Here is a 21111-nt window from a genome sequence, read left to right as displayed (position 1 = left end):
TTTGGCCAGGGGTTGTCCCCATCCTCCCCACCCCAGGCAAACGATGGTGCGTCTGCGTTGCCCTGACGCGGTGTTGCAGACGGGAGGGCTGGGGACACGGCCGGGCCATGCGGCACGGGCAGTGACAAGCTCGTGGGGATGGGCAGGGACAGCCACACACTTTCACATCCCCCGTGTAGTGTTGCTAGTCCAGACAGGCAAAGAAATCCCCCAAAATCCCGCGTGCCCACCCTCCCCAGCTGCACGGGAACATCGCTACCTGAAGGTGGGGGCGAGACGGGCGCTGGGAGGTGCTGGGAGGCACAGGAACCCTTCTGTCCCCTGCGGACGGTTCCATCTCCAGCCCTGGCAGAACTCCGGGGGTCCCAGTGGCCGGACCCCCTCATTTTGGGACCGTCTTTCTCCTCCTCCCTCACTCCGTCTCCTTGGACTGCTTGGCTCGTTGCTTGCGGAGCTTAACGAAGGCCTGAGCCTCTTTGTCCCCCTTCCTGGACTCCAGCAGCCGGAGGATCTCGTCTCCTGCCAGAGGAGGGGAGGGACGGTGGGACACCCTCGCTGCTGCCCCTCCTGACGCCGTGGGGCTGGGGGGGCTCAGCGGGGCTCAGCCCGGCTGCGGCGCCACGTACCGGAGGGTTTGGGGTGTGTGAGGGGGAGGCGGGTCTGGGGCACGCGTCCCGTGTCAGCCTGGTCCTGGTCGGTGTCAAGGCCGGGCAGGTGGCGGAGGGGGAAGAAGGCTTCGCCCTCCAGGTCGTTGGACCCCAGCGTGTCGTAGTCAAACACGGTCAGCAGCAGGCAGGCCCCCTCCTGCCGGCACTTCTCGGGGGGGATCAAACTGTGGGGGGACGGGAGTTTGTGGGACTGGCACATCCCGTCCATACCAAAATTCAGCCTTCCTTCCAGGGACCAAACAGGCTTCCCCAGGGTGATGCTCTGTGGGAAGTCAACCCCCCCCTCAGCACCGCACTGACCCCAACCCCTTGAAACACACCCAACCGCACACCAGCCTGAGGGACCCGGGTCTCTGTGGTGCCCCTACCCCAGCTTGCACCTTGAGCCCCCACAACTGAGCCCCCAGTGGGGTGCAGGGGGTGGAATCCCAGTGCAGGACCCAGTTCCTGGAGCAGCAGCCCCACAGGCAGGGCTCAGCTGAAGCACGGGGGGCTGTGGGGATTTTGAGGAGGCCTGGTGGGTCTCAGACCCTACATACAAGTCGAAGGCTTCATCGAAGAGGGGGTGCAGCTCATTCTTCTTGCACTGAGTGGTCCGGGCCACCACCTCGGGGAACTCGTGCCGGGGCTCCAGGGTGAGCTGGACAAAGGGGTCGCTGGAGCCTGGGGGGGTGCAGCCATCAGCCCCCACCTGCCGCCCCTTCTGCCCCAGCACAGGCGGCTGAGCCAGGCTGAGGTGGCTGGACACACAGGATGGCAATGGGGGTCCAGGGTGCCCCGACCCCCACCCCAACCCACACTCCTGAGAGGGTGCTGGAGCACCCCCAGCGTTTCGCACAAGTGGATCGGCCACAGGTGTATGCAATAGGAGTGACCTCTCCTGGAGACCTTCCCAAACAACAGCCAACCCAAGAGACTGTCCCATGCCACCCTGGCTCGTGCTGCACACCGGAGGCAGCAGGATGTGGGCACAGCGTCCTGCCTGCCGCAGCCCCCTGGAGCACCCCAGACCAGGGCAATAACTCCCCTTCTTCTCCAAATCTTGGATGCAAAAGCAAAGCGAGACAGAGTCCCGTTACTCCAAGCAGTGCCAGCGTCTTTCCTACCCAGGGGTGTACTGGGGACTGAGAATGGGGGGTGCTGGGCAAGTGGGGCTCCCCAGCCCACCCACACTCACCATTGGAGTCCAGCGGGATGAGGTTGGCGGCGTTGAGCACTTCCACGCGCAGCTTCTGCTCCGAAGGGCGGTACAGCGCTTTGATTGTCACGGCCCCGTACTTCTCCGAACTGGTGTCCAGCTGAGAGGTGGAGAACAAGAATAAGGGCGCTGCCTTTCAGCACACTCCCGAGGGGATGCCCAGGATCTGAGGGGGCATTTTGGGGTAACGGGGGTGATGGGCATCCTCTGGGATGCAACTGAACCCCCTCCTGCCCACCAATGGGGCAAAATGAGCTCAAGCAGCCCCAGGACCTGGGGGTGGTGGGGAAATCCTGTGTTTCCATGGGTGGGCTGTGCTGGGCAGCCTTGTGTGTGCAAGGGGACGGTGTGGGAAGGGGCTGGGGGCACCACCCTGACTCCCACCTGCTGCTGGATCCTGTTGCTGAAGTATTTCTGGATGAGTGTGCGGCTGGTGGCGGAGCAGAGGGCCAGGTGTGTCTCCAGCGACTGTGAGAGGATGAGAGCTGACGGACAGGCACACGGACAGACCCACAGCCGGGGGATGCCCTCCCCGGAGAGCACCCAAAGGGCACCCTGGGGATATCCCCAGCACCCCGTACCTGGAAGGCTGCGGTGCGGAGGGTCTCCAGCGGCAGCCCACAGCCCTCGGCATGGAAGCACAGCTCCAGGCTCTGGGGAGAAGGATGCTGTTAGCTGGTACCCAAACACCCCATCCTTGCCGGGGACCACCCCAGTTCCCCGCCATGGTACCTTCAGGGCACAGTGCAGCTTCTTGTAGCGCTGGGCTGAGGAGACCTGCTGCCCCGCGGCTGCTGACAGCACGGCCAGGGTGTGATGCCAGAGGAGAGTGAGGAGGCTGAGGGCATGAGGGAGGAAGGCTGTGAGCGGGCAGGTGGCGGTTTTGGGGGGGTTTGGTCCTTGGGGTATTGCAAAGCCTGGTTTCATCCCACTGGGCTGAGCAGACAGCCCCAAAGTGGGATGTCCCCAAGGACCATGGGGCTGGCAGGACACCCCTGCTGAGGGATGGTGACACTGCTGCCATCATGCACCCCAGGGCCCCGCTCACCTTTTGAAGTTCTCCTGGACCAGATGCTCGTTGAGGTACTGCAGCTCCGACTCCAGGAACTTCATGAGCGGGATGATGGCCTGCAGTGAGAGGACAGGGACGTTGAGCAGGGCACAAGGGGACTGTCCCCAGCAGGGCAGGGTGGGGAGAGGGGCAGCGCACAGCTGGCTGCAGCCAGCAGTGCAATGGGGTCCAGAGGGGCTCCCTCCCACATGGGCAGACTGTGCCTGCTCTGGTCCTGCTGCCAACATGGGCATCAAACAAAACACATGGGGGTCTGAGCCCCATCACTGGTGTGTCCTGCACCCCAGGCGTGACACAGGGAGAGATGGGGAACGGTGATGGGGCCTCTACCTAGTAGGGAAGCGTTATTCACAGCTGCCCGAAAAAGAGGATCCAGGAGGGGCCAGGCCAGGTACTTACATCCTCGGGCTCTCCGGTGTTGTTGGAAGATGAGAGCTCCTGGATGTGTCTGGCAATGCCCTTCTCCATCTGCCAGGGAGAAATGCACAGAGGCACTTGGTGTTTGTCCTCTGCACCAGCTTCCTCATGCCCAGATCCACCTTGTCTCCATCCCAGGAGCTCTGCGGGGTCCGGGCACCCTTAGGTAAAACGTTCCCCACTTTGGGTGAGGGGGCAAGGCAGGGGGGCCAGTGGCAGGTTGTCACCTTGGTAGCCAGGGCTTGGACCACATCCCGGACCTCGTGGTCCAGGCAGGAGACAGTGCTGTCAAGCTGGTGGTGCAGCGTGTGCTGGATCTGCTGCTGGTCAATGATGGCCCCTGTGCGCTGCTCCAGCTGGGCCCAGTCCAGCTGCAATGGCAGCTTCAGGATCAGCAGCCGCAGCTGCTTGATGTTGTTCACCACGATGCAGAGCTGGGAGAGGCGGGGTCGGCTGCAGGGGGTCCCACGTTTCCCCTGGTGCATTCCCCCACCAGCTCCATCCCCCTCCTCCTCTCCATCCTCATCCTTATCTCCTTCCCCATCCCCATCGTCATCCTCATCTCCATCCCCATCCCTCATCATCAACTCCTTCCCCATCCCTGTCCCCATCCTACTCCCCCTGCTCACACCATTTCCCTCCTGCTTTTCTAGGATTATGGCTATCAGGGATCAGCTGGTCCCCGCAACATCTGGGTACTTGGCATCTCTTCTCCATTTCTACCCCAAAATCACAGCCAAATCCTTCCTCTCTCTAAGTGGTGGCCCCTGCCCTCATACCAACCCTGTTGGCAGCTTCGCCCTCATTCTGCTCTCTGAGTGACAGAGCCTCAGCCCTCTCCTTGATGAGCCGGCAGTACATCAGGGCGATTTTGCACATGTCCTACACAATAGAGAAACCAATGAGACTCAGCAGGGCAGCATGGGGAGGGACATTGGCCCTGCTCGTGGAGACACATCTCCAAGAGCAAGAGAGGAAGTGTCAGCTGCCGATGCCTGTAAGTGTGGCATCTGATGGCAGCGTTCAGTGTACAAACCTCCACGAGCTTCACCATGATCATAAAGGCTTCCTCAGGGTCGGGCCAGTTGAGCTGCTGCCAGGTCTTCACGATCTGGGCATAACAGGTGGACAGGTCGACAGTGGATGTGCTGTGCTTGTTGTGCTCCCCAAAAGGTGTCAGCTGGGAGGGCAGAGAAAGCAAATGCAATTCAGCCTGTATGGAAAGGAGCCACCCCAGACAGGAGAACTGTCCTTTGCTTTGGGGGTCTCTGGCCCATCACCAGTTCCATATATCCTGATGTCATCACCCAGTCACTGCAGAGAGTGGAGATGAGGATGGATGGAGCACCCCAAGCCCCTACATTGGATTGTGGCTCGTCATACTCTGATCCGGTGTTGCTGGACAACATCAAAGAGTGGGTGAGGAGCCCATAGCCCTATGTCTGTCTTCCCTGCCCTCTTCGTAATGGTCAGAAGCCAAGGGGATGCTCAGCATGACCCAAACACAGGCTCATGACCTCACTTGGGCTGATGGAGAGCAGAGAGGGAAGTGACATGGTGACGGGGTGCGGGGTCAGGGTGGGATCAACTGGTCCAGGACATCACGTCCTTTGCTACGCATTTGGGAGAGGAACCAGCCCATTCCTGGGCTACAAAGGCTCCTACATGGTCATCTCAGTGCTGTGAGAGAGGCACAGCGGCAAGGTGTGGAGGAAGCTGGAGTGTCCCCAAAGGATGGGGGCAGATGTTCTCGTCCCCGGGTTACCTGGTCCATCTGGACAGCCCTCTGTGCCCTCTCCAATGCGATGGTGTAGGCCTTCTGCAGCCACTGGGGCACAGCTTCCTTGAACCACTGGTGGAAATTGCTCAGAGCCAGAGGTCCATCCCTGTGGACAAAGGCACCAGCTTCTCCAACCGCACAGCAACAGCATGGGGCCATCACCCCTCCTTGCTCTCATGTACAAGAAACTGCCCCAAGGTGGAGATGGTATGTAGCGCAGTGCTAAGGAGAAACCTCCCTTGTCTGGAAGCTGTCATCTCCATCAATCCCACCCAAAGACAAGCCTGAAACTCTTCTGGTGATGGTTATCACCAGACACCACCAGCCTGATCTGCCTTCTATGTAATTAGTGTTGTAGGTGAATGGGAAGGATTTGGAGTTCCTCTCAATTAACTGCTCATTCCCTCACTCCAGCATCTCCCCTCTCTGTGGGCTGGATACCTCTTTGGGACGAAGTCCTTCATCCGATAGAGCTCCTGCAGGTTCAGGTAGAGCTGGAAAAGGCTCTCGGCCGTGGGCTTGGACATGCTGCTGTCGACCTCACGCAGTTCCTCCTGGACATGCTCTGCAACCTGGAATGGGGAGCGAGCTGTTAGTGAGAGTCTGGTGGGAAGGCTGATCTGCCAGGGGCTCTCTGGGGTGAGGGTCAGCTTGGAGGGACTTCTCCTCCTTTTGGGTGGAGATTCATTGGGTCAAGTCAGCAGACGATAGTCACTTCATGAGCATGCAGGGAAAGATGGAGTTTCCCTGGCTTGCTCCTTCTCCAGGCTTGCAACAACAGATTGCCACCTGAACAGTGGCCAAAACCCTCAGCCTGGCTTTAGACCTTAGTCCCACAAGTTCAGCGCAGCCCAGGCTTGCTCACCAGGCCCTCCAGCTCCAGGTAGGCGATGGAGAAGAGATTCAACTTCAAAGCGCTGCAAGAGAGAAACAGGGAATCAGGAGCCTGCCAACCCCAGCCCAGCAAACCCTGTCTGGCCATGCCCTTGCCATGGGGGCGAGGACGGTGCAGCTCAAGAGGCAGAGACAGGACCACAAATGCCATATGTGGAGCCACAGAGCCAAGGAATGAGGCATCAAAGTGCATTGTTGCCCTTGACCCCAGGGAAGGTGGATGAGGGGGGATCAAGCTCTGAAACCTACTTGATGAAGAACTTATTCCAGACTTTCTGGCACTGCTGGAGATCTCCTATCACCTCCAGGAGGAGTCTGGACAAGGCTTTGCCATTCTCCTCCATGCTCTGCAAAGGAAGGAACAGCTTGTTTTGGATGCTCTGTGATTTTGAGATGACTTGGGCTCCGTTCTGATCTGATTTATTTCTATGATTTGTTCTCATGGCGTAGCAATCCATCATGAGATCCACATTAGGAGCACCAAGAAGTTGTCAGTCACACCCACTGTCACCCTGTGTCTGTATGACTGGGCTGGGGGCCACCTCCTGTTCTCCTGGGCATTGCACCAAAGCATAAAGCTTCAATGCATCTCAGCAGCTGCAGGTAACGTGGCTCATGGTATTTTTAAGATGGAAACCATATCAGAAAACTGGAGAAGCTTCATCTCAGTCTTGACTTCTCAATCCCTTGGGCCTCCCACCCCAAGCCCAGTAAATTGTTTATTACAACTTCAGAGAGGCAGAGCTGGGAACTGACCTTCACCATGGGCTTGAGGTGCTGCTTCTTCATATGAAACCACTCCGTGGTGCCTGACTGCAAGAGAGGAGTTCTGCTGGGACGGCAGGGAATCAGGAGGAGCAAAGCCAGCTCTGTCGCCGCCTTCCCCCTCCCTTTCCCCTGGGTGTGGGCAGGACCCAGCTCCATGTGGTGGGAACCACAGGCTGGGACCACCAGGTTGAAGAGGGGCAGGTATTTCCCCCCATTGAGGTGGTCCCTGTGGCTTTGCTGAGGTGTGGGCACTGGGCAGGGGATGGAGGGGATGGGAGAGCCACAGGGTCCCAGGCTGGGGACGATGAGACTCCCGGTCCTGCTACCTTCAGGGCCATGGAGACCATCTGGGGGAGGTCGGGGCTGGGCGTGCACAGCTCCCGAAAGGCTTTCATTTTGCACATCTGGACCAGGACCCTGCAAAGCGAGAACCTCGAGTGAAACCCAGCTCCAGCCCATCAGAAACAACCGCCTCTCCCCGCAGAGAACCTACCCAAACTGACCTCCCCCTCCCAACAACAACCCCCAGGATGGGGGCAGGACAGGCGTCACAGCAGCCTAGAAGGGGGCAGAAAGGGCTCATGAGGGTTTTCACTCAAGCTCACAGGCTTTTCCATCACGGTAGCCAAGCCATACGACCCCACGCACACCTGGAAACTGTTGTTTGACTCACCGGAGCAGGGACTGGAGCCTCTCCGGGGACCTCGGGACAGAGAGGGGGAAAATGATGCGGTACCTCCGGATGAGGGAGACCCCGTAAGTCAGCAAGGACTGGAAGGACTCGGCCAGCTCTGCTTTCTGGGGAGAAAGAAGAAGATACAGCCTGTCCTTGTCAGGAGCAGATAGAGATGCCGGCAGGACCATGGCACTGCAATGGAGGGAGCTGGTGGCTCCTGTTCCTTTCTAGCCTGCTCCAGGGATGGGAAAACCCCCAATGCCTTTGGTAACTTCTCCCTGGAGGGACTGAACTGAGCTTTGTGCTTAAGCCTCATTGCTCTGCATGAAAAATTCAGTCTCATCAGGGCGCTGCGATGCCAGGGGGAAATGGGTGGGGAAAAGTGGGAATTTGGGTCATATTTAAGTTTTGCAGGAGGTTGTGATTGACGTGATAGCAGTGATGGAGGAGGGGGATGATGGTACAAAGGGTAAGAGCTGTTCCGCAGAGAGGGGGAGCAAAGCCCTGGGGCAAAGGGGCTCCTGGACTCATGAGCTGTCCTGGTTCCCATGGCTGGTTCTCCTCAGAAACGCCCTCCAGACCCCCTGGCACCTCCAAACCCCACCAGCTCCTGCCGTTCCTGGATCACAGGGAGGGAAATGGCTCCAGGAGCTGGGCGTGGGTACATGGGGTACATTTCCCCGATCGCTGTCAGCCCTCACCTGCTCTGGCCTCAGCCGCTCCTGCACCCACTGGTACTCGATGCTGGTGATCTGGTGGAGCAGGCAGTTGCTGTTGAACTCCAGGCTCTGGTAGAGCTTGCTGTACGCCAGCCACTGCCTGGGGAAGGGGAGAGAGCTTGGTCTGAATCCCTGGGGACTGGACCCCTCCGCCATGGCTGGGATTGCAGGGGCAGGACCTGGGTCTGCTGGTGCTGTGGTGGGCAGAGGAGCAACACCAGTCCCATGTCACCAGGGAGGGCACTAGGGCCCTTGACCCCCTTTCCCCCCGATGCTGTGTGCTGGCTCCCCATGTGTGAAATACTCACGCCATGACTTGGTGGAAGTCGGAGAGATCCTTCTGTGTGGCGTGCAGGTACAGCACGGTGCTGGCGTGCCTGCTCAGCTCCCCATCCCAGGCAATGCTGCCGGCCTGCCAGGATGCAAAAGGAAGGGGATGTGTCCTGGAGCAAGCTGGGCTGAGTGGGGCAGGCACCAGGGATGGGTGGGTTTGCAGGACCACAGGAGGAATGGGAGCCCCATAAGAATGCCAAGACCAGGCAGGCATCCCCACAACCCTCCTCCCCATCACGCTGCAGTGATGTACCAGGTTGGTGGGCTCCAAAGGAAGCCTTCAGCACAGCCCAGCTGCCCCTCGGTACCTGGTGCTGAAGGATCTCGTAGGACACCAGCTGCTGCAGGAGGTGGCGATGTACAGTGTAGCTCGGCTGTGTCCTGCTGCTCGTGGTGGCCCTCTGGAAAGAGACGAGGCATAGAAACTATATGTGCAGTCATCACAGCTTGCCTGAACATGCAGGGACACAGTCAGAGAGTGGGGACACAGGACCCACAAAAGTGTGGGGTCAGAGAGCCTGTTTTGAAGCCCAGCCAAGGGGTACAGGTGCATCAGGAGGGAGGACCTCACACTGTCATGGGACTCAGGGTATGGTCAGGCAGGTTTCCAGTACATGATAACTCTGGTGCAGGCACCTCTGGTCCTGGGGTGGGGATCTGTGACCCCAAGATAGTCCACAGGGCCTTGCCAAGGCAATGGAAAGGGACCTCCCATCCTCCTCCCCTCCTACCTTCTTGTGGGTCAGCAGGAACTGCAGGTGACACTGTCCCCGGTTGGGATACGTCTCAGTCCGTGGCTCCAGCTGGTACCACCGGTCGTCACAGCAGTGCAGGTCCTGCAGGCACAGAGACAAGGATGAACCCCTGAGCAGCCTCCCCGGGGACAAGATCCTGCTCAGGTCCCAGGTCCCCGCATAAGTGGGGCAGGAAGATGCTGTATGGGACAACTCCAGCACAAGATGTATAATCACTGAGCGAGTGTGCTGGAGTAGCTGGGGCACCTGGTACCAATTTGTGGCTCCGAGCTGGGATCCTGCATGAGCTCGGTGCCGCTACGAGGGTGGGATCCTGCCCAAACCCCGGGAGGTTTAACTGACACCTGGGGAATCATTTGGAGGAGAGGATGCACAGCAGCACTCACCTTCAGGCGAAGGACCACATTCCCCAGGAAATCATCCTGCCCTTTGTCTTTGCGAGCATCTTTAAAGATCCTGAAAGGTGTGAATGAAGGAGCTGAAAAGGTTTCCTGCAGCTGTGACCCAGCTGCAGTCAGGGCAAAGAAGGATGACACAGACCCACCACCCTCCCTCCTTCTAAAGGCAATTTTTGAAATCCAGCAGGCAAATAAGCATTTTCCAAACCCTCTTTCCTTGCCAGCCACGGGGACCGCACCGGCACCAACCGTTTGAGGCCGTGGAGATCCGTCAGCTCCCCCAGCTTGTGCCGCACCGACTCCACCACATCCGAGTCCCTGCACGGGTGGGCAGCGAGACCCACCATGGGGGGAAGGAGAAATTCAGGTGATTGCAAAACAGTTCAGGGAGTCCCAGTGATGGGGGAGAAGGGAACGTGCTGGTGGCAAACATGTCAGGGCTGAGGCCACCCCCAAAACTGGGCTGTCCAGCCAAAATCTTCAAGAACAACCTCCTTCTTGCCATAAATAAAACCAGGCTCAGGATCAGCCCTGGCTGGGCAAAGCCAGCCTGCGCTCTCTCTGTCTCTTCTCCCAAGTAACAAGCAATAGGATGAGAGGAAACAACCCCAAGTTGTGCCAGGGGAGGTTTAGATTGGATATTAGGAAAAAATTCTTCATAGAAAGGCCTGTCAGGCATTGGAACAGGCTGCCCAGGGCAGTGGTGGAGTCACCATCCCTGGAGGGGTGAACAGACACGGAGATGAGGTTCTCAGGGACATGGGGCAGTGCTGGTGTTGGGTTAACGGTTGGATTCAGTGACCTTGAGGGTCTCTTCCAACCAAAATGATTCTGTGATTGTACCCTGCACTGTGCCAGCAGAAAGTAATGGGGAAAGGGGTCCCCAGCTGGTTTCTGGGATTTTACAAAGGGTGCAGGCTGAAGGACCAACCAAGTGACCCTCCCAGGGGGCAGGAACCTGCTCAGGGCAGGGAGTGGGGGTCACGGGCAGGGGGTGCTGCTGCTCACCACATGTCCAGGTGGAAGCTGGCCGTCTCCACGTCTCCAAACTCCCTGCAAGGCACCAGCGGGATGCTGTTAGTCCAGCAGCAACTGAGGGATGGGCAGCCAGCAGGACAGCAGGGCATTACAGGCAGGAGGTTCCTCCCTGGGGACACCCCAAACCAGCCCCAACTTCTGGTTGGGGTGAGTGGTGAACCCCTCCATCCACCCCCAAGAGCCCTGGGCACCCCACTCCAGCCCCCCCAATAAGCAAAGCCAAGGGGTGCTGGATTACAGGATGAATGTCTCATCCCACACTGGGTTGAGGGTCTGGCTTATGACTTGTGTGCGATGGATTTGGTCCTCAGGGATGAGGTCTTTGACCACAGCCTTCATCCGCTTCTTGTGATCGGCGTGGGCCGGTTCCTGGCTCTTGGCCTCGATGCCCAGCAGGCAGTATGGGTCACTGAACCCTGCGAGGACACAGCCATGCAAGTCCCCGTCGGGAGCAGCAGCTGTCCCTTTTCTGATGGGACACCCACTCGTCCCCACTTACCGCTGACGTCTTTACCCAAAATCCCCTTGGCTTCCTTCACGGTGGCTTTCAGGCAGAAAATTGGGCTCTGGAAGAATGAAAACATCAAATTAAATGAAAATGAAAAATCAAAAGAATGAATAATGTGAGGGCACCACACACTCATAGAATCATTTTGGTTGGAAGAGACCCTCAAGATCATCAAGTCCAACTGTTAATCCAACCCAAGCACTAACCCACGTCCTGAGAACCTCATCTCTGCATCTGTTCAACCCCTCCAGGGATGGTGACTCCAGCACTGCCCTGGGCAGCCTGTTCCAATGCCCAACAGCCCTTTAGAGGAAGAAACTGTTCCCAAGATCCAATTAAACCTCCCCTGGTGCAACTTGAGGCCGTTTCCTCTCATCCCGTTGCTTGTTCCTGGGGAGCAGAGCCCGACGCCCCCTGGCTCCAAGCTCCTTTCAGGCAGTTCAGAGATCAGAAGGTCTCCCCTCAGCTCCTGTTCTCCAGCTGAACCCCCAGGTCCCTCAGCCGCTCCATTACACTTGTGCTCCAGACCCTCACCAGCTCCGTTCCCTCCTCTGAACTCGCTCCAGCACCTCAAGAGCCTTCTTGTCTTGCGGAGCCCAAAACTGACCACTTTGCAAACTGAACCCTGTGAGGAAGGATGAGGCTGGAGCAGGACCACATCATCAGCTGCCATTCAGGCCAGCAAACTGCTCCCCCCCCAGCACAGCCCAGGCCACCCTGTACCCCAAAACCCAAACACGGGGGGTCAGGAGGCACTGTAGCCACCCCAGCACCACCATGATGAGGAGACCCATCCCGCTGGCAGCACACTGGGGGAACACCATCTCCCTGCTTACCTCCAGTTCCTTGACCTGCTGCATGATGACCCTGTGCTCCTCCGCGTCCATGCCGAAAGCCTGGGGAGATGAGAGGGACAGTGACGGTGGCTGAAGAGCAGCCAGGGGCTTCCCTCTGCTCCCAGCTGGAGGGGAGGGGACAGGAGCAAAGGGCCCAGCGGAAGGGCTGGGGACCAGCTGGAAGCTCTCAAGGGAGAGCCTTCTTCCCACCATCCCCAGCCTAAGATAAATATTTCTCTATCAGGCTAATATTTCCAGCCACGAGCTGTCCCAGCCCTCCAGCTGGATGCTGCTGTTACATCTTTTAAGTTGTCTGAGAAAACCTCCCTCCGAGTGTTCCCCATCTCCTTTAGCCGGGAGGGTGGATAGGTCAGGAGACAGGTTTTGGGGACCCCGTTGGGGAGGTGGGGACCTACCTTTTGCACGTAAGCATAGAGCTCCTGGGAGTCGGCGACGTGGTGGTGCTCGGGTTTACCCAGGCGGTGCTGGATGGTGTAGAGGACCTCCTCATAGAGCAGGACCAGCTGTGGGGAGACACCAGCACCTCACACAGGGCCAGGCCAGTGGGGACTTGCTCCCTGCGCCCCTGGGGACTAGCAGGGGGTCCCCCCTGTCCCTGCCATCCGGCTCCCAGTATCCCAGCCACCACTGACTGTCCCTGGGGAGCATCGTCGGGAGCTGAGCCAAATCCCCAAGCCCCAGCAGCTATGTCACCTCCACCAGTGCCACCAAAGGAGACCACAGTGGGGCCACATCATACCTCTCTCTTGGACAACCGGTGGGACAGATCCATCTAGAGAAACAAGAGAAGCAGAGAGGTTTCCCATCAGGTCTCATGGTAGAGGGTGGTTTTAGGAGGAAACCACAGCTGGGCAGGGCTGGCATCACCCGTACCCGACCAGGGTGGAATGCCTTGAAGATACTGTGACAACCCACAGATGCCCCATGGCCAAGGGACCACTTCCTCCATCACCCGCCAGCAGCGTGGCATGGGATCTTCACCCCTAAACCCTGTTCATTGAGGAGGGGTTGGTGAGGATGGCAACAGCTGTTTGGGGTGAGCCATAGGAGGCTTTAAAAGCCGATCACCGACCTCTTGCCCCATAGAGCTGCTCCCTGGCTGGGCCAGGCCCAGCAGGACCAGGTTGGAAATCAAACTGGCCAAGGGAGGGGGCAGGTGGCCAACGTGTGGCAAGGGGCTGCAGGATGGGCAACAAGACTCCAAAAAGCCATTGGGATTCGTGACTTGAGTCCTCTTGCCAAAAAGCACCACGAGCGCTGCTGTGACGGTACATTGCTTGGTGCTGAGCTGAAGGTCCATGCCCCACTTGAAGGATGGCCAGCAATAATATTTGCTTTCCAAAAGGCAATAAAATTAAATCGGTGCCATGTGATGAGGCAGAGCCCAGCTCCCGCGGTGCTCAGCCCCAGGGTCCTGCTGCCCGTGCAGTCCCTGTTGTCCCCCACCTCAAGTGTCACCTCCCACTCATCCCAACTTCTTATGGGTTTGGTTGGGAGATCGACCCACTTCTGCCAAAAATACCCTTTTTCCTTGGCAAATCCCATCTCCCAGCCCATCCTGTTCCCTGCCTGACACCAGGGCTGAGCCCATCCTGCGTCTCTCAAACCACAGCCTGCATTTGGCCACCACCACGGCTGAGCAACTTGTTCCTGACGTGGAGCCCGGTCGGGTGACCGTGACTTTGCCACCGCCACAAGCTGGGTGACGCAGCCAGCGGGAGGGGGACCGGTGCCCCTGTGCCATCCGTTACAGCTCCTGGTGCTGGAGCCTCTGGGAGTGCAAGGGGGCAACACCAAAAAGTACAATGGACATTTCTGAAATTAGTTCGGCCCTTTCCACCACCTCAGTGCCCCGCTGAACCAGGGCTGCAGGGGACAGATGGACAGGCCAGCCCTACCTGTGGGTCAGCCCAGGCGCTGAAATGACCTTAGAATCCCCCTAACAGAGAAAAAAAACCAACCCCAAGCTGGAACATTAACATTTACTTATGGCAAATCTAGGGCTGCCATAATCCCCTGGCCATCTGGACTAAATTCAACTCTTCCACTCCCGGCGAGTTTAACCCTTGAGCTGCTTCTCTCCCACCTGCCTCCCTGTCCCTTCTTTTAATCCTTGGTCAGTGTCGGGGGCTGCGGGGGCTCAGCAGCCCCTGGGAAAGGGGGACCTGTTGCACCCAGGAGGGTCCCTACCAGTCCCTGCCTGCTCCAGGGCATGGCCCCATCCCAAACCCTTTGGCGTCCCCAGGGGCAGCGCTGGCCCATAGCAGGGCCACAAGCACAGTGGGCAGAGAAAAAGGACTTTATTTCCGTGCTGCTCTTATTTATCAGCAAAGGACAAGTGTCTGTTCCTGGGCTCAAGAGGGCAAGGGGGGGGAAATCGCTGTTGATTTGGGGGCAGCTCCCTGTTGCTCCCTTCTGCCGTGGGGGGTGGCTGCTGCGGGATCTCGCCCATCTGTGCGCAGGACTGGTTAAGCTAAAGCTGAGCGCCCAGGATGTGTTTACTGCTGCTAATCCCCTTGCCAAGGGCCCAGGTCAAATCCAGGAGTGCTGCTTAAATCCAGGTCTGGATACAGCCACCAGCATGACATCCCCCTATCAGCTGCAGTGGCATCACTGGTGTCAGAGGGCAGCCTGGCTGCGGAGACAGTGACACTTAGGAGGGAAGACAATCCCTGATTGGGGACACCATCATGACAGATCATCCCAGAGTCCAGCATGGGGGATCGTGCCCTCACACCCCCAGCAGTGCACACAGAGCTGCAGGTCCCATCTCCACGGGGACAGATATGGGGACACCATCTGTCTGGCCACTGCCAAGGATGTTGGTTGGGCTGGTGGAAAGCAGGGCTTAGGGGGGCTCCTGGCAGCAGGCTGCATGTCACTGCTGCAGCCGCAGGAGCCCAGAGCTGCTGGGAAGCTGTAGCCGAGCAGAGAGGAGACCCTCTGTGCTGGTGCAGAGCTGCAGCTGGCCCTGGACACAGCCCTTGGGTGCACGTTTGCATGGGTACAGCCCCCCACATCCCCACCCCACTCCTCACACACCCTTGCAAAGCACCCAGCCAGAACAGAGACTCAGCTGCTCTTCTCTCGTTCCCTTTTGCAGCCTCAGCACCCAGCTCTGCACCCCGGGATCCCCCAGTCACAGCCGCCCCAACCCCCTCCTTGAGGCCATCACACCCCAAACTCATTCCCCAGCCCCCCAGGGTCATGGCCACCTACCTCAGGGCTCTCCTCCCCAGGGAGGGTCCCCACGGGGGTCCCGCCAGCAGCATCCATCTCGGGGGAGGCTGAACGCGGAGCAGGGGAGCAGCTACAGCTCTGGCTGCCGGTGCAGCCTCTCCACCTCGCTCACATACTTGGAGGAAACCACAGACCTTATCTGGCCACGGCCACTCGAACGAGCGGAAACGCGCGTGAGCCGCCTTCGAGAGCAGCACCAGGGCGCAGGCGCCCCAGTCCCACTTCTCGCCGCCCCATCCTGCTAGGTCAGCCCCTCAGTGACGGGGACTTGGTGGCACAGATGAGATGGAGGTGTCACATCCAGGCCCTGCTATTATTAATGAGTGAGGAATTAATTGGGAGCATGTGGACGGAAATAGTCCTGAGAAGGCAAAGTCCAGCAAGGAAATGGGGTGTCAGGGAACAACATGGAGAATCTGGTCTCCAGTGCGGTTCCATCGTGCTCTGTAAGTGCAGATGGGGACCCTGCAGGAAGCTGAAGCCATTTTCAGCCCCAGGGGATGGAGAGGATCTGAAACCCCCTGCAAAAGCTGCAGGGTGGGAAATCCCTGTGGCACCCGAGCGGGCTGAACAAGGTCGGGCTGAGAACTGATGCGGTCAGCGCATGTGCCAGGAACGGCACCGAGAAAGGCCGTGTGGCCTTTATCCCAAACAAGCTGTCCAGGCATAGCTGGTTACTGAGAACAAAAAAAAGCAGCAGGAAATGGAGTTAAAAACTTGTGCTTTACTGGCAGCTTTCATTCTTGTAAACACTTTATCTGATTGCAACGCACCAGGCAGTTGTCTATCACAGCCCGGCAGCAGCGCCCACCCCTCTGAGATCCCTATCGAAATGCTACGCTGATGGCAACTGGGGGAGCTGCAGCCCAGGAGATGACTGAGGGAAGAGCTGGTTTGCTCCAGGGCGTTTAGTGTGTTTATACACAGCCCGGGGAAGGACAGCAGCCTGTGCTCAACACTTGCATGTCGCTGCTGTGGCCACTGAGCACCGCCAGGCCCTGCAAAGCAGGACAGTGACCATGGCTGATGCTGAGCTCTCCATCAAGGGGAGTTTTTGGCTTCCCAGCCTTCCTATTTCTGGCCCCCAGACACCCCTTCGAGCTGTAAGCAAGATGATTCAGATGCAACATGGGGCGCAGAGGCTTGCTGTTTGCTTTAGTGGTGCTGTGGAGCCTGTCAGGGATTTCTGCTTAATCCAAGCAGGAAACCATGACTGTGGAGACCACACTGGAAGGTCTGTCCCCTCAACTGCTGTACGAGGCATTGTGAAGAGATGACTCCAACAGCATGGAGGCACCCGCAGTGATGCTGGCTCCAACCAGGGCTGCAAAGAGCTGCAGGAGGTACTGGCAGCAGCATCCCTGTGAGAGGATGGGAGGGGATGCAGGTACCCAGTCCCTTTCATCCTTACAATCGTCTAGTCCATTAGTTAAGGCTGCTTTAAGAAAGACATAACTTCCCTTTGCCTTGAAACCCTGTAAGGGCAGGTTATATTGGCAAAAGGGGAACCCTGAAGCTGGGGAACCGGGAGATGGAAACAGGGCTGCCAGCTGCGGGTCGATGTGGGGGGCAGGTCTTCTTTATGCACACCAGCCAGCACAGGACTGGGGCTGTGGGGGGCACAGCACACACAGTTTGTTCCAGGGCAGGGGGGTGCTGAGCTAATCTACAGAATAAAAATCCAGAGATAGAGAGATATAAATACAGAGATACAGAGATACAGAGAGACACAGAAAAGCTGAAATCCATCCCTGCCCTCGCAGCCGTGGTTCAGCCCCATCCCTGAGGTGTGTAAAAAGCTGCTCGGTACACCTCTGCTCCCCCACCATGCCAGGAGGGCTCTTTTGTAACTATCCCCAGGCACCGGCCCAGTAGCCCTGAGGAATGTGGCTTCAGCATCGCTTTCTCTGTGCTCCCCAGTTTGGTGGAGGAACCACCTCATCACCCCATGCCCGGTGGGGGCCCCTGTCCCCTTTGCTGGCAGAGATGCTCGGAGGCGCTCACCCAACCTCAGCCTTGCATTTGCTTCACCTTGGCCAAACAGTTTAAAGACATCTCCTCCCTTGCTGATGGAAAGGGACACAGCAGATTGCTACTCCGCATCCCTCTCCCTTGACACAAACAAATGGTGTTTATCGATCTGGGACATTAGTGCTGTGCTCCACTGCAAAATGTTGTCAGTGGGAAGTAGAGCTGTAAAGTGCACGATGGCATTTGAAAATGATTGCTGTTGTCTTTGCTTTTAGCTTTGATTGCAGAAGCAAAATCTGTCCGAGCGAAGAGCAACCACAGAGATCAAGGCAGGACGCAGACACAGCATCCCCGACCTGCTCACACCTTTCACTGCTTCTTGCCAACAAAACATAACAGGGGTCAAAAAAAATCTCTTACTACAACCAGCACAGAGACAACAATTGGTAAGGATTTAATTAAACCTCAAACCCGCCTCCCTTCTCCTTGTAAGGCTGAAGAAATAAAACCAACTGTGATCATTAGCATTGCTAAGCACCAGTCAAGCATTCTCCAGCCAGGAGCTGGTGGCTGTGCTGGGAATTGGCAGGTTTTATAGAGGAAAACTTCAGCTTCAACACGGAAGTGTGTGTTAAAACAGCACTTTCCCCAGCTGGTCGCTGCGTTGCTCGGGGCTGGTTTGCAAACCCGTCTGGCAACGCGTGGGCAGAGCCGGGCAGGGTGGGCAGCACGTGCCCCAGCAGAGACCAGCCCGGCCCTTACAGGAGGTCTCATGTGGCTTTGAACCTCTGTGTGTGCAGAGGGACAGTAGTTTAGAATGCATAGAATCATCTTAGTTGGAAGAGACCATCAAGTTCGACCATAACCCAACTCCGGCACTAAACCATGTCCTTAGGTTTGGTGATTTTGTTTCAATAGCAGCAAATATCCTCTTTTTCCTCCTGGGTTTTACCAAGAGCCACCTGCTCCACAAAACACTAGTGACAAAAGTCACTGAGTGCACATATCGTATTTGCACCTCGAATTACATCTCATCCAGGAAACACTAAGAAAAGCCCTATAAAACAACTCCAGAAGTAGCACAGATTTCTGGTTAGGAGACACAATCCAAATAAACTCCGTGCCTCAAACCTGCAGGACGACCAGCCAGGGCCCTGCAAAACATCCCAGACACCCCAAGTCTGTAAAGGGACTTTAGGGGAGACAAAAGAAAAGGGACAAAGGGAGAGGGTCAGCATTCCCTAAAGCAGCCCTCCCTCCACACAACATCAGTCTGCCTCCCCAAAGCCACCGTGAGTGAACACAATGTAAGGTGAACCCTTCCATTCCCTAAAAACAACTCATCCAAAAGGAAAACCCTTTTCCACACAGGCTGCAGGGCTAAAGTCCTGCGGGGTCACAGGCTGCCCCTGCTGCAAATAAAGTCCACAGTTCACTCTGCATGGGGTTATAGGTGCTGCTGAGAAAATGAATCACTAAAGAAGAAGCATTATCACCCTCTTTAAAGGTTATCTTCCCTTTAAAAGAATACCTGGTAGGAGGGGACCCTCCGCAAGCATTAATAGCAGTTTATCTCCCTACCTCTTGGCTTGATAGTCCTGGAGCTGCAGCCTTCCCTCACCCTTATCTCAATCTCTCCGCTGGAAATGGGCATAGGCAAAAAATTGATTTCAACATGTCCCTCCCTCACTTCTCCTTTTAAACGCAGGGTCCAATGACTCTGCAAAACCGGGCTGTGCCTGCCGAGTTTGGCAAGGCGTACGGTAAAAGCCCAGCGCGGCGGAGGGGAAGGTGGTTTCAAAATGAGAACAGGGACGTTCCTGCTGCCCCTCCTTGGGTCTGGGGCATCCCCCTGGGCAACCCCGGGTGCTGAGTGCTCCGGGATCAGCGGTTTCACACCTAACAGCAATGCCGCTCGGTTCCCTTCCTTATCTATTATGAGGCCTTTCCGTTATTTCTACCCTAACCCCACATCTTTCCTTCCACAGGCTCTCCCAGTGCTTTGAGTGCACCTAGCAAAAAGCAACGGTACCTGGGGAGAAGTGGAGGGGGACACACAGCACCCCACACCTCATTTGGACATGTCAGCAGGACATTAAGGCAAAACCTGCCCTTTTAGGAAGAGCAAAGGGTGTCCTTCCGAGCACCCACGTGGGGCAGGGCGGTTGTGAAAGCTGCATTTGCCCCGGGTGGGAGCACGGGTTGGGCATGAGACCTGCTGGCTGCACAGTGGGGACGGGTGAAGATGACTCCGGCCTCACTGCCCACGAGGCAGTCAGCACAGCGGGCACCCGGGGGGGCTTCACCAGCCAGACCCAGCCCCTGGGGATGAAACATGGCTGCGATGCCAAGCTCTGCTCAGAGCTGCTCCAGATCCCCCGGGGTCTGAAGGGGAAAGCCCAGCGTGTCCCTGGGTAAAGCCCACCCTGGTCCCGCTTCCCTGCCATCCCTGGAGGACACAGAGCACAGGCTGTGTCCTTCGGGAGGTCACAGACTTCATGTATTAACCTGGCTGCCATTCACTTGCCTTGCAGCACCCCGTGACAGCTTTAAAATGTTTCCTCCATCGCTGCCATTTGCTATGTGCACGCAGCAAATATTTCTTCCACCTCCCTCTCCCGGTGAGATGAATTCACCATCAGCCACTGGATTTGTCATCCCCTCACTGCAGGGACAGGGAAGGGGAGGACACAGATTTCAAGGCCATTTCATCCACTGGTTTGGGGCATTGAGTTACGAGCAGCAGGACCTACAGCCCATGTGTGAGCTGAAGAGGGATCAGGGTGGATGCCCGTGAAGCAGGAAAAGCTTGGGGCTGACACCAGGTGTGCCCATGGTGCACATCAACCATCTTCATGCCTGTGCTGGAGCACGCAGGCCAAATTATGGACCAGCTTCATCACTGAAATAGTCCCACCACGGCTTCACCACCACAACCTCTCCCCACACAGGTGTCAAAGGCTCCTGGGGAGCCCACGGAGCCACATGCTTGGACAACAGGGGGAGGCTGCATGGCTGAACACCCCTCCACTGCCCCTGTGTCCCAGACAGACACACCAAAACATAAAATATTATTGCAGCCAATCCCTGCTGCGGGGAGAGCGACGTGTCCCAGGCAGAGCCCAGCCCTCAGGGAGCAAAGTACGCAGGGGAGAAGGAGAGACTGGATTTGAGGAAGAGAAAGGAAAAGTTTAGAAAGACAAGATTTGCTGAACCGAGCTCACAAATGGAGTCCAAGCTGATACCTTTTACTCCACTCTCTGGAGACCGTAGGAAATGTGAAGGATCCGGCACGTGGGCAGCTGCAGAGAGGCAGATTGTGGTCCGTTTGCACCCCGACCTGTGAGATCCAGCAGCCCCTGCTCCTGCTCGCTGTTACGTGGGTCTCTTCACATCCCGCTGTGGCCTCTCTCAGTGACGGCCCTTGAGCAAGGAGGGTGCTGAAATACCGGTTTCCAGTTCAGTCTCACGATGGCAGCTCCTCAAGCTGACTCACGTAGGAGAGCAGACGGGTGAGTAATACCCAGCATGGCTGCAAAGAAAGCCCTTGCCTAAAACGACAGTCTCCACCCTGTGTGTCCTGGTGTTTCATACCAGCCCACCAAAAAACCCAACATTTGTCACTTGAACTTACTCGTACAGCTTTAAACCCGAAACCACCTCTTGATCACAGCCTATCTTAGCAAAACCGAGCTCCTAACACCAATGTGGCAGTTGGTTAGGGCTGGAGGTGCCAACACGAGCTGCTCACTGGTGAGGGCTGGTCCCGCTCCCAGCTGATCTGTGAACAGTTGGGTCAAAACTTCACCCTCTGGCACT

At 57.3% G+C, this 21111-nt stretch overlaps 1 protein-coding gene across 2 annotated transcripts; it reads right to left on the bottom strand.

Annotated features, from left to right (window-relative positions):
- On the bottom strand, nucleotides 1-20677 carry UNC13D (unc-13 homolog D). 2 transcript variants are annotated; one of them, XM_080356551.1, is made up of 32 exons: nucleotides 20538-20677; nucleotides 12821-12853; nucleotides 12477-12584; nucleotides 12061-12120; nucleotides 11216-11282; nucleotides 10955-11132; nucleotides 10687-10731; nucleotides 9928-9996; nucleotides 9667-9736; nucleotides 9257-9361; nucleotides 8834-8926; nucleotides 8501-8604; nucleotides 8175-8292; nucleotides 7471-7595; nucleotides 7124-7214; nucleotides 6786-6842; nucleotides 6279-6376; nucleotides 6001-6052; nucleotides 5577-5707; nucleotides 5121-5241; nucleotides 4392-4535; nucleotides 4139-4237; nucleotides 3583-3789; nucleotides 3338-3406; nucleotides 2915-2994; nucleotides 2599-2704; nucleotides 2448-2519; nucleotides 2251-2334; nucleotides 1846-1966; nucleotides 1208-1331; nucleotides 627-832; nucleotides 1-519 (listed from the first exon to the last, which is right to left on the bottom strand). In XM_080356551.1, exons 2-32 carry the CDS (start codon nucleotides 12851-12853, stop codon nucleotides 413-415), a joined length of 3144 nt encoding a protein of 1047 aa, XP_080212677.1. In that variant the 5' UTR covers nucleotides 20538-20677; the 3' UTR covers nucleotides 1-412. The 2 variants fall into 2 exon arrangements, with proteins under 2 accessions (XP_080212677.1, XP_080212678.1); XM_080356552.1 differs by lacking the exon at nucleotides 1-519 and having other exon boundaries at nucleotides 740-832; nucleotides 1208-1308.
- Nucleotides 20678-21111: the final 434 nt, after the last annotated feature.

Source organism: Nesoenas mayeri (genome assembly GCF_963082525.1).
Source record: "Nesoenas mayeri genome assembly, chromosome: 19".
NCBI classification, from domain to species: Eukaryota; Metazoa; Chordata; class Aves; order Columbiformes; family Columbidae; genus Nesoenas; species Nesoenas mayeri.
Note: the sequence above shows the minus strand (reverse complement) of the source record. Positions and strands in the feature narration are given on the sequence as shown.